The 27,978-nt window shown below is 39.6% G+C and overlaps 1 protein-coding gene across 1 annotated transcript; it reads right to left on the reverse strand.

The window, feature by feature from the left end:
- Nucleotides 1–6,867: 6,867 nt before the first annotated feature.
- olfm3a (olfactomedin 3a) lies at nucleotides 6,868–23,036 on the reverse strand. Its single transcript, XM_079805834.1, has 6 exons — nucleotides 22,612–23,036; nucleotides 14,005–14,148; nucleotides 12,385–12,540; nucleotides 11,970–12,189; nucleotides 8,268–8,374; nucleotides 6,868–8,095 (listed from the first exon to the last, which is right to left on the reverse strand). Exons 1-6 carry the CDS (start codon nucleotides 22,678–22,680, stop codon nucleotides 7,418–7,420), a joined length of 1,374 nt encoding a protein of 457 aa, XP_079661960.1. The 5' UTR covers nucleotides 22,681–23,036; the 3' UTR covers nucleotides 6,868–7,417.
- Nucleotides 23,037–27,978: the final 4,942 nt, after the last annotated feature.

Here is a 27,978-nt window from a genome sequence, read left to right on the forward strand (position 1 = left end):
CTTCGAGTCGGCTATGATGAGCCAATCGTCTATGTATGTCAAAATCCGTAGACCAGACATTCTCAGGGGAGTCAACCCCGCTTCAGCGCACAGACAGAAGGAGCACGGGCTTAGACTCAAACCAAATGGCAGGACCGTGAATTCGTAACAAACGCCTTGATAGGCGAAACGAAGAAACTTGTGTGGTGGATAAATGCTTATGTGGAAAAAAGCATCTTTCAGGTCGACCGACGTGAACCAGTCGTTCTGTTTTATTGCACGGGCGAGCGAACCATGAGTTAACATTCTGAAATTGTATTTCCTTTAATGTTTGTTCAACACTCTGAGGTCCAGAATGGGACCAGGAAATAACGAGAATAAAAACCCTGGTTTATCAGATTGGGGGGTACCACCTGAATCGCACCTTTGCTCAGAAGGGAGGAGATTTCCTCCTTCCGAACGTGGGCAGTGCTCTCTTCTGTGTGTGAAAAGAGAACGCTGCTGAACCGCGGGGGTTTCATAGCAAACTTTAGACGATAGCCCTGCACTATTGTGCGCATCACCCATTCGGGTGTACCCACCCGAGCGATGCCGGCTTTGTGTATGCCCAGTTGGCTTATTTGTGATGCAATGCCCTCTAGTGGGGAAACTAGGAACTGCATGCATGGGTTCAGAGAGCTGTCCGCCCTTTGCAGAGAAAAGTGATTTCCCTGACGAGAGAGGACATCCCTCTGTAACAAATTAATTTGATTCGTTTGATTTAATGTGTTTGTGTTTTTTTGTGTGTTTTGTTTTCGGGGAAACAATGGGGCCGAAGCCTTTATTAGCTGAGTGAGGGGAACACAACCTGTGCGGTGTGGTGACACTGCTTTTGAACACGTCCTCACAACAGACCCCTTGAACAGGGGAGAAAACGTTACGTCCACTGAACACATGGGCTGGGCAGCCATGGGAGGGGGGCACCCTCCAGAAGTGACCGTTCGTCTTTTGGACAGGGGCTCTAGGGTGGGAAGCGAGTCCAAAGAGCTTGTCGCTTGAGAACATGGACCCCAAACCCTCATCGGCCAAACATCAGGCAGGCCACTTGCATTTAGAGTCGCTGGGGGTAGAGCTTGGGGGCGGCAGCAGTAGGTTTCCCCCAGGGCTTGGTCGAGGGTGGGTTGCTCTGCCGTTGCGGGCAGGGCTTGTTGCGGGGCCTTTCCTTGCCTTGATGAAAGTGACGCCCCGGGGCCGGGGGGTTAGGCAAACGCGCAGGGGGCGCCTGGCGTGGAGCCGCCTTCCTAGGAAGACATAACTTAAAAGGCCTCTTCTGTGTGCTTGAGGCCCAAGCAAATCACACAGAACGGGTGAAGGTCCTTAGCAGCGATAAGCGCACCACACGCGGCCGGGCAGGCCCGTGACAAGCTGGTGGCAGAGGAAGCAGGGATAGAGAGTGACATACCGGCGTAAAACGTAGAGAAATCCGTGGCGGGCAGCCGTGGGACAGGAAAACGCGAGAGAGCGTGGGTGGCTCCGAGAGCAGACACAGAAAACCTGCCGGAATAGAACTGTCACGCCTGGCGGAGGCTGATCCTCCTGCAGACAATAAGTGAGCAGCGTCAATTCAACAGAGCTGTGTACACGCAGAGATCGTGTGAAGCGAATGTCAACTGGAGTACAGTAGCGCGTGCAGGCTATATATGCCCGCAGGTAGGGGGCGGGGCCTTACCGGGCATTGGCTGCGCGCTCCTGTCTGTCTTGCAAGCCTTGGTGCAATTGGATGCTTCTGCAGAGGTCAGGTACGGATGCCCTTCCCGTGGATCTCGAACACGAGATGATGAAAGAGAACACATTGTGCCATTCATCGCCTTTTTGTCACCTCTGAAACATGGCTTGTACTATTATTTTTCCATGCTGGAAAACGAGAAAAGGATATCCCGTTCTTAAGCTTTACGCCACTTCTATCGTGAGAACGACTATTGCAGTTTATAACACAGCAGGTAGATGGCATCTTGAACACTGTGTTCTTCCCTCCATGCCCGTTTGTGCCGCGGATTCCCAAAATGCTTTGCATTCACCACTGGGAATATATCATGATGACGACACATTAGCAATCTCTATAGACACAGTACTTCCTTGAAAATAAATTCCAGCACAGCCCTACAAAGCCCATAATGAAATGACCCTTCACAATTGATAATGCTTTACAATGAACTCTGTTAAAGAGCTACATATGGCAATTTATCTGTTCAGTAAAATACCTTACTCACCTGCTGAGTAATAAAAACGCCATCTCAGTTCTCGCCAGCTCGGAAAAGCCAAGCCAATGTTGATTCTTGTTTTATTACGAGCTCTGTCGCGTTCTCTTTTTGCCAACAGACTCTCCTCTGTTCTGGCGAGATTCCCAGGAGATTGGAGATTTTTCTTTCTTCCTTTCAACCTTTTCTCTATTTACCTATATGACGAGATGCGCATGGGCGAGTGACTTATACGCATTATTATAAGCTTACCGTAGTGAATCAGGGTAAGACAAAAACGTGTTTTGGAAGAAGGTATTGACTCACAATTTAAATTTTGAACATTTTGAACATTATTCAATCCATGAATCTGCCTATATTTGAATTATAATTAAAATGTATTGACAGCCCTAATATATAAAACCATAAATTAACCTGCAATAATGTCTATGACAATATTGTATATGTATACGTCATTTGCCGATGATTAAACTAGTAAGGCCCTGTGTCGATCTACCAAAGCATTTTTCCCACGGCTAGCGTATTTTTCCAAATGGTTTTAATGGGAACGCCACATTTTTACAAACTCCTCCAGGAGTGTAACGAGGCATTGAGCGTGTATTTCACCGGTCGCCGAGAGTTGAAGAATGTTCAACTTGGGGTAAAACGCTGCACTCATCACTCCAGTGACAGTGGAGGGGCGGGACAAATGCAACACTGACAAACCGCCACATTCTGCTTGTAAAACGTCTACAGATGAAAACAAACATAATAACGGAACAACATAATTTAAAACAAGAGCCAAAGAAAATACTTTACATTGTATCGACATTTTATATAGAAACAATACCGCAACAAACTATCTGTGAAATGAGATACTAGTAACACTTTTGTGGATATTCCGCTGCACTGCCAAAACGCTCTCAAGCGCCCACAGCTAGGCATTTTCAGCTGGCTAAAACGCTTTGGTGGACACACAGCCTAATTGTTAAATTTCATGAGAAAAGGGAATTCCTTTAATCAAGAATCAAGTCGACCACCAGATGCATTGTGTGATACAAAACTCCTGCTGGGAGATAAGTCTGCTGTTAAAGAAAAAAACATTTGAGACATAAAACGCCCAGCTGAACACTATATGCCTTTTTAATTGGAGATTCAGAGGGCAGGAGAACAAACTCCCGCGGGAAACAGCAGCACTTCAAGAAGTTTGTCTTTCTAGTAAAGATCAGAGCGTAAGACTCAAAAATATAACAGCCATGCCATATTCAAATTCATTTGCATAATCACGTAAGTAATGATCTTTAAAAATAAGACGAAAGCCAGTTCAGCATTAAGGTCAGATGCTATCAGTTTAAGCTACAGACAGATGTCTTACATCAGTGTTGCAGACAGACATCTTTCTTGCAAAGAGCGAAATCCGGATTTGTGTTTGGGTTTTTTTCTCATTATATAATTGACCTAGAGTTTTTCATCTGTGTGAGAAAACTCAATAAAATAAGAACGCTTTCTAAAAGTCACTGAAAAGTCAGAAGTTCGTTCTCCCTTCCGGCATAATTTTCCTTTTTAAACTCAGCCTTCATTTCTCGACTAGTCAGTGAAGAGAGAGCATGAACAATTGCTGTGAATGGATAATAGATGTAAAGTATGATTGCATTTCATCAAATGATCTTGGGAATTCTGTGCTTTTTATTCAACCTCAAAGTTTAATTTTGTGATCAGTTACTCTTTGAGATCACAATATTTTTTTTTTTTTACAAATTCTCTGAATACGCTTGCATTCTCACGAAGGGCTAGAACCAAATGTCTGAATATGAATATTGCTCAATAATATTATCATGTAACACTTCAGAATAAGGTCTCATTGGTTAATGCATGAACTAAAAATGAGCATTATATACTTACAACATTTATTAACCTTTCAATGTTAGTTAAATGGTTTTTATTTCACTGCATGTGCATTATCGTTTGCTCTTAAAAATGCATTAGTAAATGCATTGAGATTAACTAAAATTAAAAATATATTGTATAAAGGATTGTTCATTCATTGTTAGTTCATGATAACTAATGTAGTTAATTAATGTTAACAAGAACACTGTAAACCCTAGCGCTCAAAATAATTAATTGGTTTGAGTTGAGCCAACTCAAATTAAACAAATGAGTTCAATCAAATTAACTTTTATGAGTATTTAGAACTTACCTTTTCTTTTGAGCTCTCAAAACGGACACATTTTAAGTAATCTGAGTAGTTTCATTGTTTTGAGGTTTATGAACTTGTTTCTTTTGATTTCGAATTTCAATTGAACCGAAACTGGGCTGGTATTTCTAGTTTCCAGCATGGGAAATGAGTAAGTGATGAGTGAGCTTAGTTTGAGAACAGATATATGTTAAATGTATTATATTGCTGTCCTCATTCAACAAGTGCTATGCTAATGCTATCAAAACATTGTGTAACCAATTAGCAAGGTGGCATTCATTGAATTAGCTAGTTAAAGCTAGTAAATTTTCCACTACTAAAAATGTGAGATAACATGATTTTTTTAGTTTTGCCAACTTATTAGGGTTTACGGCATTAAAGGGGTACTTCTGTGCTAGGAAGATGAATGTGTATTTAAACTGGGTCATTTATGTAGTAGAAAGGTGAAATTATTTTTGAATTTGGTGCCTTCTAGACTGAGAAAAGACAGAAAATTTATTTTTGTCTCATGTGGATGAAAGTCAACAACTCCCAGAATGCACTTGCTTCGCTGCTCAACGAGGCCACTCCCAAAGTCAATGCTACTGGTTATCACTTGCCCACCGTCGTTTTGATTTTCATATAGTAATACAATCATTTCGTTCAGTTAAAGAATAAAAAACTATAATTAAACACTGAACGTGTCTTTTAAATAAAGTGTGAGTGAGCCGAACGAAAGTCACAGCACAGATGCAGCAGGAAAGCTGTCTGGCGCGTTTTCAGATCATACCTATGTAGTCCATACCTATGGAAGTGTAACTTCATACCTATGTAGTCCATACCTATGGAAGTGTAACTTTCATAGGAATTCATTGAAAAGCTGAAACACTCACTTTGCTCCGTACCGCTCCGTTATTAATGCCCGAGTCTAGCGGCCGTGCACATTTACATTCTGTGAGTGAGATCCCACCCTTGTGGGCGGGTTGATAACATGCGGAACTAGCTCCTTCTACTGGCTGTAGTCTATAGTCTCTGGCCAAAAAAGTCCTCCGATGACGCAAAATGACGATATTTGCACCATATGAGTATTTTTTCCAGAAATAAAATGCATAATTCTCTCGTCTCAGGGGGATATGAGTGGGAAAAGTACCTTAATTTGAATATACTACCGGGTTTCTACTGATACAAAGCTTAATGCTAAATCGCTGAAGTAACCCTTTAACGTTTGCCCTTAAAATGCATTAGTAAATGTTGAGATTTACAATAACTAAAATTAAAATATATTGTAGAAAGTAGTGTTCATTCCTTGTTAGTTCATGCTATCTAATGTAGTTAATTAATGTTAACAAATGAAAACTTATTTTATTTTAAAGTGTTACAACTTACATAAAGTGAATTTAACATCTCATTGTAAATATACTGTAAGTCACATAGGATTTACAGTATATATAAAACGATTTGTGTTTCTTCCACTGGCAAGTTTTTCCAGTATATACTACAGAAAAAGGTAACAATGGGTCTGAAAATATCAGTGCAATGATGGAGAATAGAAATAGTATGAAATCCCACTGAGTTTCTCATTTTTTGCACATTATCTGGAATTTAAAACGATTTGCAGTCAGTGTGGAGCACAATACACTCCTTAGCCTTAACTGAAACTTTCAGGTGACTGCTGAAGAGATGTGAATATCAGTCTGTATTGGATTTATCATCTGATGAAACAGTATGAAAAAATTATATTTATATTGGTATTACTCCTCAGCTGAGCCTTTAGTTTTAGACCCACAGGAAATGTTGGATTCCTAATGGAGGGGTCAAAATATAGCAAGTTTTTAAATAAAGGAAGGAAAAACAACAACAAAAAACTATTGTATAGCTCCAAAAATACAGTCATATGGACCACTTTTATGAAGTTTGTTCCTTTTGTTCAGAAGGAAGTCATATAGGTCTAAAATACATGGTTAAATATCTGGTAGGATTATAGGCAATACATGTAGATAAAGTGTAGAGAGAATAAAACTTAAATGATCTAATTAGGGTTGTAATTGAAACTCCAAAAACATAACTAAAAAGCTATTTAAACTTTCTGAGAGCAGATCAGTTGCAAGACTATATTGCAGGCAAATATTCAAAAGAGATGCACCGGGTGTGATGGAAGGAAACAGCTGTAGTAAATCCCAGTGATAAATTCCCAGCGTTGAATTGATGGTGGTAAAAGTGCAAGGGAGAGAGGAAATTGCTGAGAGGAGTTGGAATCATCCCCTCCCAGCTCCTCTGCCCTTGATCTTGATTGAAAATGCCAAAGGACAGCATTCAAAGTCATCAAGTGAGAAGGGCTGCCCGTAAATGAATCTGAACGCAACCGCAGTCGAGCTTGTCACAATCATCAGCAAATGACCTCATTATAACCCCGTGAATTCGGGCTGAATTCTGACAAAATTGCTCTGCGCCGCACATGGCTCCTTTCTGTTCTGTTGTTTACATTTATGGATGTAGATTCGCGGCATCATTCGAGTTGATTTATTGTTTTGTTCTAGATTTAATATAAAATATTTCCTCTCACAGTGACAATAAATTGTACAATCGTTTACATAGGTTCATATTCAGAGCTTTACAGTTTGTACAACTAAACTTGACACAACAAGAGTTTACCAGGAGAGTCTGGAGAAATTAAACTTGCCAAACACATCACTACATAAGAAAATGGGATTTCTGATATACAAAGACCACGTAACGGATGGCAAAAGAATCAGACATTCATGCAGTTGAGCGATCTGTGGCTCACGTTGTGAAATACTGCAAGTAAGGCCAAATGTTCAGAGCAGCTATGAGAAGAGGAATAAACGAACTTTAAAATAGCTTCATTTGGAATGGCGTTGCATCATCAAGTCTTCATGTGTCATCGGTCCCACGGCGAGACGATGCTCAATTCAAACCGCAGTCTATGGTGAAGGCAACATGTCTTATTAACATTGGGAAAAGAACCATGAACAAGTAGAAAATAACAATTTGAACTGACTTGTCCTTTCGCATTTTATCCATATGTCCATTAGGAATCGTCTTCGGTTTTGATGACATGGAAAAGCGTGACGTTGAAAATGACCTGATGTCCATTGTTCCAGGCGTAAAGCGCCCGCTCTCGAGCGTTGTAGTCAAGCATGGAAATGTGAAAGTACTGGTTGTGGAATGGGATGTCCATGTACTCATACTTCGAGGTCTTTGTGTTGTAGGAATAATACACCTTGGCTCCGGTCAGATGGGAATTGGTGATGTACAGCGTGCCGCAGATCATGAAAGACTCGCCTGCGTTCCTTTTGGAGTATTCCGTGTTCCACGTCTGGAGAACCTCCAGCGTCTGCGGTTCCAACTGAGAAATCACAATGTTTCCTGCATTCTGATTGGTGGCGTATACAGCCCACAAACCCAGCTCGTCCGCCATCAGGTCGATGTCCGAGAAGCCTCCCCAGGTGTAGGGGTAGACGTTGTGGAAGCCGGCATACTCCAATGCGCGTTGGGCGAGAACCCGTCCGGTCTCGAAGCTGTATTTGACAATGATGTTGCTCTGCTCCTTGTTGTAGTACAGAGAGCCATTATAGACCACATGGTTGGTTCCAGCCCATTTAAAGGGAAGGTAATAGGTTCGCGATTCCAGTCCGGAGATGAAGTCTTCAATGCTTTTATACTCTCGAACCACCTTGCTGTTGGTGTAAGTGTCCATATACCAAACCTGTGGGAAAATGACAGCGAGATTGAAGTATGTAGATGAGCGGCTCACTAAATTATTTTACACCTGGTTGAAACCGGTTGTTAGCAATCCTGGGAAGGAAGAAGATTAATCAGGTATATGTCAGAACATTAATCAGACGGAAGAACGTAGCGCCGCCCCCTCCAGAACTCACCCGGTTATTTCTCGGAGATGCTAGAGGGTCGGTCATCCATGCGCCAAAACGTGTCCCAGAAGTCTTTATAGTCACAGGGCCGGTGATTTTCATTAGTTTCCCACATGCTGTAAAAACGCAAATTAATATTCTTTATTTTTAACATCATCATCGTCTCTTTTTCAAGTGGCTGATTTCCTAGAAGCAATTTCATGCCTTCTAAAGACTTGCTTTCAGCGCATGTGAAAAACAACAGCAACTCTTAATGATGTACTAGCTTAGTGCATCCAACCCCCAATGCTAGGATGTAATTATCAGAGATATTAATAACATATTAGAACATCTGTTGAATTTGCCTAACCAACTTATTAATGTTGTAAGGCTTTTAAGCACTTCATCAGAATCACAGGTGTTATATGAAGAGTGTTGAAAACATATTGTTATTTCATTGCATTGCTTGACGCTCACTAAGAATAATTGAATATCCGATACGGACAAACTGTAGCCAGAGGTCAAATCTGAGGTTTATGTTTTTCTTCGGGCAGGATATTTTTAGTTTTAAATGAAACATCACTTTTGCGATTTTACGGGCAGTACTACTATAATATATATTCCTACTATGGTGTTTCGAAACTGGATGTTTCTTCATGTTTTGGAAAAAAGATTTTCAGAATTTTAGGGCCAGTAAGAAAAAAAAAAAAGTATTCTGCTAAGATGCATTAAATTGAAAGTGAGAGAAAATACATATAATTACAAAATAATTCTAATTCAATAAAATGCTGTTATTTTGAACTTTCTTAGCAAAGAACCATAAAAAATTATTTTCTCATGGTTTCCACAAAAATATAAAGCAGCACAACACTAATAATAATAATAATAATAAGTATTTCTTAAGCAGCAAATCAGCATAGAATTTCTGAAGGATCATGTGACACCGAAGACTGGAGTAATGATGCTGAAAATTCAGCTTGTATTTTTGATCGAATAATGTCAAAACATTTTTTTTTATTTTGAAGCACTGCCACTACAGCCATAAACATTGAGACAAATGAACATCCTGAGTGTAGCATTTTAAAAAATAGCATGTCACATTATAAACAGTCGCTACAGTTCAAACCCTGCATTATTTTTTCCATTTCTTCACCTCCAACTACCTGTTTGAATGCAAAAACACACCTTATGTAAACGCCCCTTAAGAAATTAATTGGGACAGGTGAGCCAGAAACCTAATTAATCATGTTGGTTAAAGGCACAATATGTAAGATTTTTGGATTAAAATATCCAAAAACCACAAGAACAATGTTATATATCTTGTTGACTTGTGTACTTCCAGGGCTCCAGACAAAAAATAAATAAATTAAGGAGCCATTGGCTCCTATAAGAGAACAATTAGACGGTAAATATTTTTTAAAAGTCCTACAAAAGAATAAGCGCGTTTTATTTTTCACGTGCAATTATATGGGCAGTTGTGAATTTCATTTTTAGCTCCTTCCATTATTTCTCATGAAGACAAGTTTAAGTAAAAATATAAGGATTATGTGATATAGTGCATATATTAAGCAAATTGCCCCTTTCTTAATTTTTCTAGCTGACTAATGAGTTTATGAGCATTGAATAGCTTTTCTAAGGTAAATTTGACGTTACGTGACATGATTGTTCTTAAAGGTCCTGTTCTTCGTGATCCCATTTTTCAAACTTTAGTTAGTGTGTAATGTTGCTGTTAGAGCATAAATAATACCTGTAAAATTATAAAGCTCAAAGTTCAATGCCAAGCGAGATATTTTATTTGACAGAAGTTCCCTTTCAAAGCCTACAGCGAACGGCCGGTTTGGACTACATCCATGTACATCCTGCTTTAATTACGTCAGTAGAACAGTTTGTCGACTAACCTCCGCCCACAAGAATACGCGAAAAAGGGGGCGTGGTCTTGTTGCTCCCTCGTGGAGAAGAGGAAGTGTTGCGTTCGGTTCGGTTCGGTTCGGTTGGGTTCGCTGTTATTTTCATCCCGGAGTCAAATCACCTTTGTTTGGCCTTCAGGGGCTGTAGTTTGAGCGCGTTCATCTCCCCGTTATGGTAAGAGGCGTGACCTTCCCGGGCAACGTGAGCTAAGCTGCTGTCGAATCACAACACGGGAATCGCTGGCACAATCAGAACTCGTTACGCGTTTCTGAAGGAGGGACTTCATAGAACGAGGAAATTCTCAGGCCGTTTTGAGGACAGTGAAAACAGCGGTATACAGATAAGTAAATTGTGTGAAAAATACTGTGTTTTTTTACACATGAAACATGAACACATGTTATATTGCACACTGTAAACACAATCAAAGCTTAAAAAAAAAAAAGAAAAACGGGACCTTTAAACACAGTTTATACAAGCTCTTTCCAAGGCCCACATCGCTGATTGAGCTGATTAATTTGTCTGGCCACATTAAAGAGCGCCAATAAGTTAATTGCATTAATTGTTAATTAAAAAGTTTTTAAAAAGTTTGTTAATTGCCTAAAATTAACAAACAAGTTTAAAGTGACATATTAAAGGTGACAGTTGAGTACAAATCTTCCTGCGATTATGGATGGCTGTGCAACAAATAACGTGAAGGCAGTAACAGAAAACAGCAAAGATTAAAATATATTGAGAATAAGAATCCATATCTGTACCAATTAAAAACGAGAATTGTTACCAATTAGTTCGCGTCCACACAGCTGACATGTTTATCTGTTTTGGTTAACCACATTGGGTGCACAAAATTGACAATTGCCTGCCCTTCCTGCCCTTTTACAGTAGCTACTTGGATGTTCATTCATTGACGTGTCTCCGTCATTTTCTTTCTCTCATGCAGGCACAGCCGTCAGCGTTGTTGCTCGATAGAGATGAGGGCTTTGAAAAAGCCTGATCATTTCTGCTTTGACATCCATTTCTGACGTGCATTATGGCGCTCAGACTCAGTGATTTTTTTTTCCACTACGCGTTGTCACATTTTATCACGTCAACACAACTAAAGATGTGATGGGCTACTCATCACAGAACATGCCGGTAAAAAGGCACGCAATTATTTATCATAAGTGCCGATCTCAGCAAAAATATCACTCGCAAATTAATATTTTTAGTCACAAATGCGACCGTTTTAGTCGCAGTCTGGAGCCCTAACTTACATAATCCCACATTTTTTCCAAGAATGTTAAATGAAATAAGCCATTTCAAACAGAACACGGACTGTGTCTGTGCGTCACCTATCAATGACATCATACCCGCGTTACCCATGATTTATATTTTGTAGAAACCATGGAAAGACCAAAGACGCTTTAATATATTATGTGTTTTATTAGACAGGTGAGCAACTGTTTGGATATATTCATAGACAGAAAACAGCGCTGCGTTACTTCACATACACATGACTGGAAAAAGCGGAAGTGGTCGTCTGTGGCATAATAAATGCGCCGCAAAATCAAGGCGTCATCAAGCTACGCCTTTGTTTTGGATAAGCAACCTCTAGCGTAAACATTACATATTGTGGCTTTAACCCAAAGGTTCAGTCAATCATAGCAGAGGTTAGTTATATTTAGTACATGTTTAAAGATACAGTGGCAAACACAACCTATTTAATTCTAATGTAATGTAAAATGATATGAAACTATGGAATATGGTCCCTTTTAAATGCTTTAACTTTGAATGTAAAAAGCTGAGTAAATTCCGTCAGTACTTATGATAGCTGTGGATTGTACTTACTAAGTTTGTTCATGCAGTTTCGTAGGCGGCTATCCAGGCTGAGGACTCTCTGATAGAGCTGCTCGTAGTCATAAGCTCCGAGCTCCTCCTGGATGCCCGTCAGCACAGCAGACAGATTCCTGATTTCCTCTTTGAACTGAGAGATCAGCTTAGCATCTGTTTTGTACTGCTCCAGCACAGGAATCAATGGCTGGAGTTCATCCATACGATCTTTCAGCTCCTGTAGACACACATAAAAAATGCGTTGGTCCCAATACACAATGTTTAGTTGTGAAACGCATTCCATTATGTAGTTATTTTTATTACAGGCCTACATATATTTAGCGTTTTGACATAACACATACAATATTCATGCCTAATGCTGATGTTTGCATTTCCAGCAGCAGGTCTTTTGTAACCTAATAAAAAAACATACCTTGAAGTTTCTAGCCATTATAGTTTTCCTGTCTTCTTCAATTTGCCGGAACTTGGTTCGTAACCCTTTCATTTGATTTTCCATTTTCATGACATACTGGAAATCGCGCTGCGTGCGCAGATTCAGGACTTCAATGGACTGAGACATGTTCTGCACCTGCGTCACAAAACCATAAGTTCAGGACGAAACGTTCATTTAAATTGTTTATATATTTTACAATATTACTATTTCTGAACAATTAAAGGCAGCCTTGGTGGGCATAAGAGACTTCTTTCAAAAAACTGTTGAATAATGTTGTAGATGTAAAATAAAGGACCATGAGAAATTTGACCTTTTGCACCATGCCATATACAAAAATCTATATGTTCCATATACATTTTACAATATAAAATGTATAAATATATATCATTCTGTTTTGTTTGTTTTGTTCCTTGAAAGCCACTGGTCACCATGGACATTTGTTTTATGGAAACAATACATTGCTTGAGGGACATGAGGGTGAGTAGATACATTTATTATTGTGTGAACTATCCCTTCAACCTCAGCGGGTCAGGATAAGATAAGTAATGAGAAGCACTTTCCAAAGACACATGGATAAACTGACTACAATTAATGAATCTTTAAAAAGGGGCTGATAAAAAAAAAAAAAACCCTAACAAACGTTGCTTCAATCTCATAATATTTGTCCCCGTCAAATGGTCTGATTAGCTACCTTGACTGGGGCCAGAGAAAAGCGGAAATCCATGAATCATGAATGAGATGTAGGCCCGTACTTTATTTTCAGGCTATAGGGAAAATGGAGGCGTTAATAAATGTACATATCAATATTAACGGCAGTCAGGCTCCTGCTGAATTGAGGCATGTATCATTTATCATAAAATCAGGTATTAATGACCAGCATAAAATCAGCCTCTCGTGAATGCAATGGAAGCACCCATCAGTGCTTTTTCTTTTTCCTCGTGTGTGTGTGTGTGTGTGTGTGTGTGTTTAAAGGTCCTAAGTGGGAATGAGAGTGATAAAAGAGGATAAAAAACCATGGGGGAGGGGAATATGTAATGTGTGATTGAGAGGCCGAGAGAAATAAAGAGCAAGAGGACAAGTGTATGTGTGTGTGTTTATGTCAGTATTAGTGGTGGACTATACAGTAGCTCCTGAAATCTGTGAGTCCCTGAGGCAAAACAGTACATTAGTTGTCCACACAATATATACTAGCCAAATGATGCCTGTGTGCGTGTTTGTATGTATGTGTGTGTTGAGAGAAAGAACAGAAAGCAAGAAAAAAATGCTGAGTTAAAAAAACACTTGGCTTTGCAATATTTTGAATATTCAATTTATATTCGCAATGCATGTGCTGGCAATAGAAAACTAAGAAACATAGTGAATATCATGATTTTAATGCGCTTTTTTATTAGGCCATTACATTTATGAAAGACCGTCCCCGTCCCAATATTCAGTTGCAAAAATGAAATGGTAAGTTTGATTTATTTCTTTGAATATTTTAAGGGAAATGAAATAAATGTGTGTGTGTGTGTGTGTATATATATATATATGTGTGTATATGTATGTATATGTGTATATATATGTGTGTGTGTGTAAAATGTGTGTGTTTATACGCGAGACCTTCTCCAGCAGCTGTCTGAGCTGTCTGCTCTTGGCATCCCTGGAGCAGAGGTTTTGTTCCGGTGCGACCACCGTGCAGATACAGCGTCCATCTGCATCCTGTGCCGAACTATACACCTGCCATCCTTCCTTGGGACCAATCGTCTGTGAAAACACACGCACACACACACATACCGTTTAAAAGAAAATTTCAACCATTATTCTATCATAGTCTCTTCTATGCAATTCCAAAAAACGGATATTAATGCTATAAATAGGATGCAAATTATAATGATATTATTATTACTATTATTATCAACTACTTGTACTACTAATAATAAAGGTCACACTTTAGTTTAGGGTACAATTCTCACTATTAACTATGACTTTTGCCTCAATAAACTCCTAATTACTGCTTATTAATAGTTAGTTAGGTATTGGGTAGGATTAAAGGAAGTACAATATAATCAAGCAAAATAAGGCATTAATATGTGCTTTATAAATACTAATAAACAGCCAATATCCTAGTACTATGCATGCTAATAAGCAACTAGATAGTGAGAATTGGACCCTAAACTAAAGTCTTACCATAATAAATATTATTATTATTAATACTACTACTACTACTAATAATTTAGCATTATTATTTACTGGTAATCTTCAGAGCTAGCAACTGTTGTGACCATTTCAGGTAACTTGAAAGCCAAATCCATCCGATTCTTATAAATCATTCTGTAAATTGATTGGCTGTTTCATTGTAAAGATCTAAAGGTTACACTTTATTTTAAGGTATCCTTGTTACACTGTAATTATACATTGAAGCACAGAGTAATATTAAGTAACTACCCCTCAGTTTCACAGACAAGGCTTTTAAATCTAGTCCCAGACTAAAATGCATATTTGAGCTGTTTTAAAAAGCTGAAAGCATATCTTAAAATATGTCTCAAGATATGTTTTGTCTCAAGATGCACCAGTGTTTTTTTTCTAAGGCACGCTTATAAAAGCTACTTAAATTACCTAATTGAACTAAGCCCTACTCCTGGCTTAATCTAAGCCCTGTCTGTGAAACCAGGTTTACATGTACTTGCTATAGGGTTAGGATTAGGGTTCGGTTTGGTTTAGAGTTAGCTGCATGTAATTTATAGACTATAGTAACTACATGTATCATATGTAAGAATGACACTGTAAAATAAAGTGTTACTGATCCAAATAAAAAAAAAGTTTTGTTTATGGATTTGACATTGCTACTTCTCATGAAAATGGCAAGGAAAACTAGGGCAGATGTCAGTGAATTTCTATCTATTTGTCACACAAATCTATCATACAGTACGACTTCAAAAGACTGAATATTTCACTCGAGTCAAATGGACTGCTTTTATGGTGCCTTTGCATCCTTTTTGAAGTTTGAAAGCTTTTAATCCACAGAAGAAAAAAGTCATTCAGGTTTGGATTGACATGAGGGTGAGTAAATGACTGAAGTTTTATTTTGTGGGGGGTGGTCAGTTTACGTATCATTGAACTCATTTAGTTTAATGTGCTGTAGGTAAAATATGACTTGCATTTTATCCACTGAGCAAATTCATAGGAACGTGGTTTTAAATTATTTCTCTTGTGCAGCCTTGAGATCCCCGTTAACAACAAAGCAAGATGCTAAACAACACTGTTATCTTTAATGTGAAGCATGTAAAGGCCTTGCAAACAGTAAAAGACATTCTTGTCCAGTGAAGACTATAACAGTCAAGCAGGCGTGCCATTGCCAGTTTCTCAGAAGATGAATGTAATAAATCTCTTATGTAGACTCAAAAGCCCACACGATAAAACCACTTTTATCTATTGGAAATCTGTCTCTTACTGGACCTGAGATCCTGTGACTTCATAAAGTGGGTGTGTCCCTGTCAGTCACAATAATGCCAGTGTTCTCATGCTCTAATCCACTTGCACTGCAACTGATCCAATTCCTCAGCTTTGATGTATAATTCGAACAGTCGAGTCTGAGAGTTGATATGCGAGACGTGTAACTGTGCACTCATCGGATCCACAAATACAAGCAGGGCTTAAAAAAACGAAACAAAAAACAATACAGGGAGAAAAAACTGGGATAGGGAAAAAAAGGATGGAGAAACGATAGGGAGGTTTCAAGGATTCACCTGAGAGGACAAACTGATAAGCTTTCCCATTGAGGACAGAGGCATCCCATGTCATACAGTACATGCATGCACACACTGAATTTACTGCCACCCTCCTTGACTGCCTCTTTTTGTTCTACCTCTGTCACATATTCTTAGTTTTTTCCCACTTTTCTCCTCCTATTCATTGAATTCAGGTGTTACAATCACTTCCATGGCCACAGGTGTATGAAATGAAGCACTAGGCATGCAGACTGAGAATGGGTCGCTCTCAGGAGCTCAGTGAATTCAAGCATGGTACAGTGATAGGTTGTCACCTGTGCAATAAGTCCATTCGTGAAATTTCCTCACTACTAAATATTCCACGGTCAACTGTTAGTGGTATTATAACAAAGTGGAAGCAGAACAACAGCAACTCAGCCACGTAAAATCACAGAGCGGGGTCAGCGCATGCTGAGGCGCACAATGCGCAGAAGTTGCCAACTTTCTGCAGAGTCAATAGCTACAGACCTCCAAACTTTGTGTTCAGATTAGCTCAAGAACAGTGTGTAGAGAGCTTCATGAAATGGGTTTCCATGGCCGAGCAGCTCATCCAAGCCTTACATCACCAAGTGCAATGCAAAGCGTCAGATGCAGTGGTGTAAAGCACGCCACCACTGGACTCTAGAGCAGTGGAGACGTGTTCTCTGGCATGACGAATCACGCTTCTCTGTCTGGGAATCCGATGGACGAGTCTAGGTTTAGCGGTTGCCAGGAGAACGGTACTTGCCAGACTGCATTGTGCCAAGTGTAAAGGGGGGATTATGGTGTAGGGTTGCTTTTCTGGGGTTGGGCTTGGCCCCTTAGTTCCAGTGAAAGGAACTCTTAATGCTTCATCATACCAAAACATTTTGGACAATTTCATGCTCCCAACTTTGTGGGAACAGTTTGGGGATAGCCACTTCCTGTTCCAACATTGTGCACCAGAGCACAAAGCAAGGTCCCTAAAGACATGGATGAGTGAGTTTGGTGTGGAGGAACTTGAATGGCCTGACCCGAGTCCTGACCTCAACCCGATAGAACACCTTTGGGGTGAATTAGAGTGGAGACTGCGAGCCAGGCCTTCCATAGTAGAAGGACTATGTGCCAGTGGACACGCACCGTGAATGACTGTTCTACCGTTGATGAATGACAGTGCAAGTGATGTAACCGGTGTTGTGCAGGAACACCGGCAACACCGACTATCGTAGCAAGCCTAATCAGTGCCTGACCTCACAAATGCACTTCTAGGAGAATGGTCAAAAATGTCCATAAACACACTCCTAGATCTTGAGAAAAGCCTTCCCAGAAGAGTAGAAGCTGTTAAAGTTGCAAAGGGAGGGCCAATTAAAAATGGGATGTCATTAAGATTCATGTGCACGTAAAGGCAGGTGTCCCAAAACTTATGGCAATATAGTGTATTTTGTATTGGGAGTGTGACATTGCTTTTATACAGCTGTTCAATAAACAAGACATTAATACTGTGTAACTTACACAATATGGTCAGTCATTTAGGTTTTTTAATGAGTTGGTGTTTTTTGAATGAGTCAGTCAGGTGTATAATTCAATGACTCACTCATAAAGGCAGTCTTGTTTTGTCCCTGAATGAATCCTGTGTTTTATAAACAAGTTGGTTGTGTGAATGATTACTTGCTCATAAAGAAGGCCATTACTTTCGGTCCTAAATGAATCAGTGTTATGAACGAATTGGCTGAGTGAATTAGTCGACGTGCTCAAAAAGGCGGGCACTAGTTTAGTTTTTGAACAAGTCAGTTGAGTGAATGATTATTCGCTCATAAAGATGGCCATTAGTTTCTTTCCTAAATGAATTGGTGTTTTTGAACAAATCAGTTACATGTAGTATTCATCGACTCGCTCATAAAATGGTCACTTGATTCGATCCTGAATGAATCTGTGTTATGAACGAATCGGTTGAGTGAATTCGTTGACTCGCTCATAAACGGACACTAGTTTTGTTGGTGGTTTTTGAACGAGTCAGTTAGGTGTATAATTCAATGACTCACTCATAATGGCAGTCTTGTTTGGTCCCTGAATGAATCCTGTGTTTTTGAACAAGTTGGTTAAGTGAATGATTATTCGCTCATAAAGAAGGCCATTACTTTCGATCCTAAATGAATTGGTGTTTTTGAACAAATCAGTTACGTGTAGGATTCATCGACTCGCTCATAAAAATGGTCACTTGATTCGATCCTGAATGAATCTGTGTTATGAACGAATCGGTTGAGTGAATTCGTTGACTCGCTCATAAACGGACACTAGTTTTGTTGGTGGTGTTTGAACGAGTCAGTTAGGTGTATAATTCAATGACTCACTCATAATGGCAGTCTTGTTTTGTCCCTGAATGAATCCTGTGTTTTTGAACAAGTTGGTTGAGTGAATGATTACTCGCTCATAAAGAAGGCCATTACTTTCGATCCTAAATGAATTGGTGTTTTTGAACAAATCAGTTACGTGTATGATTCATCGACTCGCTCATAAAAATGGTCACTTTATTCGATCCTGAATGAATCTGTGTTATGAACGAATCGGTTGAGTGAATTCGTTGACTCGCTCATAAACGGACACTAGTTTTGTTGGTGGTTTTTGAACGAGTCAGTTAGGTGTATAATTCAATGACTCACTCATAATGGCAGTCTTGTTTTGTCCCTGAATGAATCCTGTGTTTTTGAACAAGTTGGTTGAGTGAATGATTACTCGCTCATAAAGAAGGCCATTACTTTCGATCCTAAATTAATCTGTGTTTTTGAACAAATCAGTTACGTTTAGTATTCATCGACTCACTCATAAAAATGGTCACTTGATTTCGATCATGGATGAATCTGTGTTATGAACGACTCGGTTGAGTGAATTTGTTGACTCGCTCATAAACGGACACTAGTTGAGTTGGTGGTTTTTGAATGAGTCAGTTAGGTGTATAATTCAATGACTCACTTGTCTTGTTTTGTCCCCGAATGAATCCTGTGTTTTTGAACAAGTCGGTTGAGTGAATGATTACTCGCTCATAAAGATCGCCAATAGTTTGTTTTTGAATTAATTGCTGTTTTTGCACAAATCAGTTTCATGTATGATTCATCGACTCACTCATAAAAATGGTCACTTGTTTCGATCCTGAATGAATCTGTGTTATGGACGAATCGGTTGAGTGAATTGATTGTCTTGCTCAAAAAGACATTTTTAAATTCATTTTTAAATGAATTGGTGTTGAACAGATCAGTTAGGTGTATAATTCAATAGGTTTGTTCAACTTGAAGCAACACTGCACTGACCAATCGATTGCGTATAATGATTAGAAAGCACATATATGCATTCGAATCGCTCGTGGTACTTTGATGCAATCACATGTCACCACCTACTGGCGAAACTAAGTATAAAGAGTGACTGAAAATCCCCACACCACTGCAAAGACTGACAACATGTCTAGACCAGTAGTGAAATTGCTATTGTGCATTGCAATATTCTCTGTAATAGAGTAATTTATGATAAATGCAGCATAAGGCAGTTATGCACGTTCTTACATTACAACATCAGCAGTATCTCAACAAAGCACAAAATGATGGATGCTTTTACAATCACACAGAGTACAACATTCAAGTCCACTTCCATTTATATTTATTGATGAAAACAAATCGCACACACCATCAATCCAGAGAGAGAGGTTTGAAAATACGAAATATATCACTATAACAGGACAGAGAGTGAAGGAACATACACTGACCACACAGATACTGATGATTATGTCTTTTAAATGGACTCACATTTCTGTCCTGATAGTGGAAATCATATTTTTATAGTGTCTGACATTCAAATCGTTCATTTAAAAAGGTCTGCCTGGAAAAAATGTGTACAGACGTGTGTGTGTGTTTTGTGGGTTACCCTAAATGCAGGGGTCTATGTCCACGATAATTAAATACACAGCAGAGAAAACAGTCCTCTAATCTTTTGTTCTCACTATATTTGGTGCTGCCATGCTTTGCATCATTCTTTCTCTCTTTCACTTGCTTTCTTGTGCTCTGACCTCTAGACTATATCTCTATATCTGAGTACACTTCTGAAAGAGAACAAGGCATAGACAGATAAAAGGAATGCTTTCATTCATTATCAGTCATCTGCTGAGCGATAAATCTGTGGAGTAATAAGTGAGGGTGTGGCAGTGTTCGTGCACCGCAGATTTATTATTTATATTGTTGCAATGTTTCATTTATCATATATGCATGCATACTATGGTTATCAGTACAGCAAAAGTAAATGAACAGACAAGCAGCGACTTTCATTCATTCTTTGTTGTTTGTAATGTTCAGATTACACGCTATGAATGTCACATATAGGCCACATCAATATTTCGAGTGTACACTCATAAAAATAAATGTTCCAATAGGGTGTTTTTGCAGAGACGCCATATAAGAACCAATTCCAAGAACCTTTCAGTGAGCAGTTCTTATAAGATTTTTTTCATGAAGAAAATTTCAATAAAATAAAGAAACTTGTATAAACTAGAAGAAAAAAAACCTTTTGTGCAATGGAAAGGTTCCGTGGATGTTAAAAGTTCTTCATGGAACCATCTATGCCAAAAAAGAACCTTTATTTTTCTAATGTCTAGATATTCACAACACAACATTATAAGAAACAATGTGAATGAATCAATGCATGACATGTATTGAAAGTCGTTCAAAAAGTTGCTATAAAACTGAATGCTAAATGAGGTGAAGGTCTGTATTATTATGGATCCCTCCAACGACATTAGAAAGCTGTATCCCGTAGGTGTGTAATGCAATTTGTCACCATAAAAAGCGCATTTCAGCACGTCAAATTAATCATCATGAATCACTCATCCCACAAGCAACAACAATGTAATTAGAAGCCCATTACACTAACGTCCATTCATTTTCATAGACAAACAACTCAAACGGGGGGGGGGGGGGGGGTAATGTTTTTTTGTGTGTACTTTCGGACCTTTGACATTTTGTAGACTTCATATGAGGAGGTCAGAATGCCGGCATAGAAGTACTAGCTATGTTATACGATGGTTAAACAAATTGTTCAGACAAAAGCAATTGTCTGTCTAGTTGATGCAGACATATGTCTGTATGTGATTATTTCACTTCAGCACCACGGCGGTGTGGACAGCTCCCGCCCGCCTATGACTAAACACCTGAAGCCCCTCACCACACTCAATTTAGCACTTGTTACATCTCGTCATGATGATTTTTTTTCAGCAGTAATATCTTTACATGCAGTTTTCTTTGATAACATTGCATTAAAAGAGATAACAGCTTGATTAAATAACGAAAATGCTATATGCAGACTGTTTATATATTTTGTTAACACCAAAATTGTAAATAGAAGAGACTGAGTAAATACAAGCAGTTTAAATTCGCGTACATGTGGTTCTTTTCCATTTGTCCCCTTCCCAGTGTGCACTGGGGCGTAAAGAATTATGGTTGCATTGTCTGACCATTTGCCATTTTTATTTGTGCGGTTGTTGATTTTGTTGTCACTAGTTGGTTTGTGCGCTGTGTCGCATTTTAGGTATTCCATGCATGTTTGCTTTTTTGTCACATGTTTATGTGATGAGTATTCATGTGATATTGTCATTAGACAAGCGCTTTGCTTTCCAACAAAGGGAACAATTTGCTAACACAGCAAATATATCGTATACAGCATCATTATCAATATTCTTAGTTCATAATCTAATTATAGATTATGTAATACTATTCATTTACATTGAAGTTCTGTTTTTGTAAACAAAAAATCATTTGCTCTATTTTATGTTGTATGTGCAGTTGCTCATTTTCAATGATTCACCTTTGTTGAGCTTATTTGATTCATAATTTTAAACATTGCATTTCATTAATACTATTGTTTGTAATCTGCTGTCATAATTTTATATTTTGCCTGTTTACTGTGATGGGCAGTGGACCGGAATTTAGCAATACACCATTATATTCACTGGCTGGTAAAATCATATCATAAGCATATGCGCCTTATGAATCCACACTGACAATGTTCAAATATTCTACAAGCATATGCGCCTCATGAATCCACACTGACAATGATTAAAATATATAGGAAATTCATATTTCAAATGCTTATATATATTTGCAGCATGTCACTTTATCCGTTTGTAACTCACTAATGCGTTCCTGGAAAACATCTGGAAAGACAAATGGTTCTCCATGCTTGAATAAACCAAAGTTTATTATCTGTGGACTCAATAGTTTAATTTTCCTCTAATCCTAAATATTATACGATGCATATTACTGAGAACTCCAGCGTTAGAGGACCTTATGAATTTATATTAAAATATATATATTTGAGCTTACAGCAGCCAACTTAATTTAAAATATCACTTATTTCCTACTACGGCATGCAATCAAATAGATCCACATAGAGAAAGAGAGAAAAAAATCAAGTGCATTGCATTATCTTGAAATCTTTTAGCTTCCAACTCATCACATCAACTTACCATGGATGGATACAGTCCGAAGACAATGAGGAAAAGCAGGGGATTCAATGCACCGAGCAGAAGGATCATGCTGTCACGGCTCTATCGCACTTTTCTGCCGTTAATATCACGTCCTCAGCGTGGCAGATGATGCCCGAACAGAACAGGGCGGATTGATCCACATTCATTACCGTGCTGCTCCGCTGCGCGAGCTCCCGCGTGCATCCAATACTGAGCGCGCGCTGCCCAAAGTTACGACCGCACGCGAATGAGGATTCAGCAGACAGCGCGTGAGGCTCGAGAATCCAACACTACCAACCAAGGCGACCTTCACAGCGGATGTGACATCATTTGATTATTCCGAACGTTAACTTGTTGATCAACGTTGGCGCGTCAACACACTCTATAGTTTCAAGCGCACGCAACACTTGTGAGCTGAAATGGTCAATGGTCGCATGTGCTGCTTGGAGCAAATGTACACGGCAAAAGTTCCACCTACAAATGCATAGACTAGGGGGGGACAAATATCTGAGGACACGTACAAAAATGGAAATTTGCAACAACAACAAAAGAATGTAAGCATCATTACATTTTAAAGAGGAAATGTTAAGTGCACTACATTTATATTTGTAATTTAAACAACAACAACGACAAAAATGCTACGTAAAACTACCTGTTAACTGTAACTTACCTAACCATGTACTGTAAAAAACAAAATCTATTTGATGGGATAACACGCGTACATTTAGCCTACTGTAAATTGCTGAAAAAAAATTCTAAGTAAAGGAATGCAATGCCTTTAATAATTTATAGTAAAAACATTCCATTCACAAATACAAGTTCTTTTAGTGTAAAATATTGTTAAAGTAGTTGGATTGTAACCGTAAAAGGATGTCCGCATGTTAAGCAGTTTGATTATTATTTAAGTAATTATGTTTTTTATAATTATTAAGTAATGAACATTGTTGTTTTATGATCAGTACTTCGTGGCAACATGTTTTTCCATTAGGCTACAGTTTGCCCAACCAATCCACATGTGTTTTGTGGATTTGGAGAAGGCATTTCGACTGTGTTCCTCGTGGCGTCCTGTGGAGGTGGAGTATGGGGTCCGGGGCCCCCTGCTTAGGGCTGTTCGGTCACTGTACGACCGGAGCAGGAGCTTGGTTCGCATTGCCGGCAGTAAGTCAGACTTGTTCCCGGTGCATGTTGGACTCCGGCAGGGCTGCCCTTTGTCACCAGTTCTGTTCATAATTTTTATTGACAGAATTTCTAGGCACAGCCAAGGGCTGGAGAGTGTCCGGTTTGGGGACCACGCGATTTCGTCGCTGCTTTTTGCGGATGATGTTCTCGTGTTGGCCACCTCAGACCAGGACCTTCAGCGTGCACTGGGACGGTTTGCAGACGAGTGTGAAGCGGCTGGGATGAGAATCAGCACCTCCAAGTCCGAGGCCATGGTTCTCAGTCGGAAAAGTGTGGCTTGCCCACTTCAGGTTGGTAAATCATAGTCCAGGCCTGGTCCTCTCTCGTCCTTCACTGTCGTCGCTCCTCCTTTATACTCCCATCACTCCTCCGCGAGAGACGAGGCCAATGCGGCACGCAGCTGGCGCTCATCATCATAATAATGACCGCGGCCTCGTCCCGCTCTCACGGTCCCTCAGCCTCGCTGCTCGCCACAGGGAGATTGACGGATCGGTGCTGCTTCTGCAGTAATGCGGTCGATGTTCCGGTCTGTCGTGGTGAAGAAGGAGCTGAGCTGTAAGGCGAAGCTCTCGATTTACCGGTCAATCTACGTTCCTACTCTCTGTTCCTAGCTGTGGGTCATGACCGAAAGGACAAGATCCCGGATACAGGCGGCCGAAATGAGCTTTCTCCGTAGGGTGGCTGGGCGCTCCCTTAGAGATAGGGTGAGAAGCTCAGTCATTCGGGAGGAGCTCAGAGTAGAGCCGTTGCTCCTCCACATCGAGAGGAGCCAGCTGAGGTGGCTCGGGCATCTATTTCGGATGCCTCCTGGACGTCTTCCCAGGGAGGTGTTCTGGGCACGTCCCACCGGGAGGAGGCCCCGGGGAAGACCTAGGACACGCTGGAGGGACTATGTCTCCCGGCTGGCCTGGGAACGCCTCAGGGTTCCCCCGGAAGAGCTGGAGGAAGTGGCTAGGGAGAGGGAAGTCTGGGCGTCTCTGCTTAGACTGTTGCCCCCACGACCCGGCCCCGGATAAGCGGAAGATGATGGATGGATGAATGGATGGACAAGATTCAACTAAATTTTGTTAAAGTCAAATATTTAAATGAACTGGAGGAACAATGTTGAAATGACTTATAACGCCAATTTGATTATACTTAAAAAAATTAAGTGGAAGTAGGTGGACATTTTTTAAAGAGTGTTGCATTTCATGCTATTTATCTTATTTTTATTTTTATCTACACATTTTTATTAGTCATGGCTCATGGAAAGGTACATTTTGATTCACTTTAATTCATCATGTGGCCTTCCATTTTACCACCTGCATTATTTGATTGTTGTATTTGAATGTGAAAAGGAGATTTTAGTAGTTGAAGGCAGTTGAAGTATTGGTAGCATAATAATGCTAATGAAATAGATGCTTATGTAAAATATTGAAGTACTAGATATACATGTTTTATGGGGACGTTCCATAGACATAATACATTTTATACTGTAAAAACTGTATATTATATCCCCCTACACTAAACCTACCCATCACAGAAAACTTTCTGCATTTTTACGTTTTCAAAAAACATTACTTAGTCTCAATTATAAGCTGTTTTCCTCATGCATGGGGACCAAAAATGTCCCCACAAGGACAAGGATTTCGTATATTGCCGTCCTTGGTATATAACATAGAGTTTACCAGGACCCCACACACAGTTTTTATGTCTTTATGTAGACACATTGCATTTTCAAAAAAACATTGCTTGGTATGATTTGTATGCTTTTTTCCTCATAGGGCCAGACCAAATGGCACCACAAAGTCAAAATTTGCACATTACTATATCTTTGTGGGTACATTTGGTCCTCTCAATGTAGGTTAAACAAGAACACGGACACTTTCTCTTTCACACATGCACACACACACTGACAGAGACATAATATTGTATAGAGCATCCTGAAGTTTTAATGATTTATGCAAAACAGATACTGAACACCTTCCCAAACCACCCACATCTGTTGAACTGATGTCCATGAGGGAAGTCTACATGAGATTCATTGAGGCAAAGGTGATTGCTCAACACATCTACTGGCAAGATATTATTTCAGTTTGACACAGTGAATATTCTTTAAAGGCCTGGTCATACATTGTTATAGATAACTACCACTTCCTTTCTTTTTTAGGAGAATACAGTTTTTAACCACCTGCTTTTTCGCAAATGTTATGCTCATCAATTAATTATACAGCCAGAAGCATAATTAGTCCTCACTTTGGTCTCACGTAGAGCAAGTAAAAGCTTTCCATGAGAGCTAGCAGCTTGAGTAAGATAGCAGCCCCGTTTCAAGCTAATACTGAAGCAGTTAAGGGGTGAGAGCTTATATGAAGAGTGATGATTTGCTTTCAGGCTCATATCCTGAGCTGTATTCTCTTATTAAAAGTTATTGTTACTCTAGTTTATGAAATTATAAAAATCAAAGTTGTGAAAGTTTTCCGCCGTACATGGAAATGGTTGTTGGATGATTTTGTTCACACACAGCAAATCCTCATTGCCGGCAAATTATGCTCGGCAAACAATTTGAGTTCATCGCTGGCAGAGAGTCTTGTTTGAGGATGGTAAATTGGAGAGATTCTCATCCCGCGTTTATTTGCACATACAGCCTTCTGTGAGAAAACAAATTCAAGTGTTTGAAAATGAGCTTTTGTTGAATCTTTCTCTGCATGTTTATGTAAAACTTATTGTAATTTGCCCTTTCATATTTCACTTGCATTATTCATGAGTCTATCAGAGGACTCTATAAAACTGTTTACTTTTGCTAATGATCAGGAGACGGTATTGTTACTTACAAATTCACCACCTTACTTTTGTACACTCACATAAGCCTGAACGTGTTCGAGTGCTGTATTTCACTTGTGTGGTGTTTTTTGAGAGTAGGTGTGCATGTGTTGTAGTCTAGTGTTAATGAGCCGTCGAGCACCTGAGGTTCCCACACCTCCTCACAATCACATTAATCTCACTTGCCCTCCTCGATCTTCTCTCGCTCACCCATTCTCCTTTCCATGTGACTTGGCATGGTATCGTATTTTTTCTTCCTTATTATTGCTTTACTCAAGAGTTCAGTTGCTCAGCAACACCTGCTGATGACTTTCATTGGCTCCAATTTGTGAGTTTCTTCGTTTTTTTGTTTTACTAAAAAGCTAAAAGGCACAGTCTTGTCCGGTGGTTCATCACAATGATTTGTATTGTATTCCAGGGACTGAGTTAATCTTGTGCATCATTCATTAAAGAAGTCCTAATATGCTTTTAAGTGTGTAATGTTGCAGTTTGAGCATGAAAATGGTCTGCAAAGTTACAGCCACAAATCAATTCCAAAGGGAGCTATTCTCTTTATCAGTGCACACTGTTTCTGAACTCCCTCGAAAGCCTTGATTGTAGAGCTTTCTTCCGGGAACATATACGTCACAATTAGTTCACTCCAGAATTAAAATTTCCTGATAATTTACTCACCTCCATGTCATCCAATATGTTCATAGCCGCGTTTCCACTGCAGGAACTTTCCCCAGGAACTAGGAACTTTGGGGTGGTACTCTGTGTGTTTCGACCACAGGAACCAGGGTCTAAATGAAGTTCCGGGTAAATATTTCCCCCTCCAAACGGCCCTGCTCGCGAGGTAGCACTTTTTGAAAGTTCGGGAACTTTCAGGGGTGGGACTTGGGCGCTGAACATGCTGATTGGTTGAGCTCACGCAGCATTTTATTTCAACCAGCATTTTTAAAAGTCTTTTGTGAGGTTCGTTCTCCGTTCAGTAAATAAATATCAATCTTTCTCTTTCTGTCCAATGCTGCGTGCGTTGTCTCAGCAATCGCTCAGTCAATGTCCGTAATGGCTGATAACATACGTTGTCTTATTTTAAATCTAGCTTTCCGAGCTTTCAGAATACGCTTTAGTATCAGTGCTCGTCTCTTTTCCACCATTTTGTTAATGACCACTTTAGTAAACCAATACAGCAAAAGCAGCGCTGCTTGCATCTCCTCCATACTTGTTATTGTTGCAGACAGTGTCGCACAAAAGTGATTACTGTCCTTCGCTGACTGAGAGGAGCAGTCGCGGGCAGTCCTACATCACAGAACTAATTTGCCTAATCTTCACGGTACTTTAGACCGCAGTGGAAACGCAGACAGTAGCAGGTCTGGGGGGAAAAAGTTCCTGGTACAAATTGTTCCG

The sequence above is a fragment of the Gobio gobio genome (genome assembly GCF_949357685.1).
Source record: "Gobio gobio genome assembly, chromosome: 23".
Taxonomy (NCBI): Eukaryota; Metazoa; Chordata; class Actinopteri; order Cypriniformes; family Gobionidae; genus Gobio; species Gobio gobio.

Excerpts from the sequence above, each read along its gene's own strand:
- olfm3a (XM_079805834.1), bottom strand. The coding sequence starts at position 22,680 with ATGATCCTTCTGCTCGGTGCATTGAATCCCCTGCTTTTCCTCATTGTC. Across the intron at positions 14,149-22,611 it reads TCGGACTGTATCCATCCATG|ACGATTGGTCCCAAGGAAGG; the intron begins GTAAGTTGATGT and ends GTGTTTTCACAG. Across the intron at positions 12,190-12,384 it reads TAATGGCTAGAAACTTCAAG|GAGCTGAAAGATCGTATGGA; the intron begins GTATGTTTTTTT and ends GTGTGTCTACAG.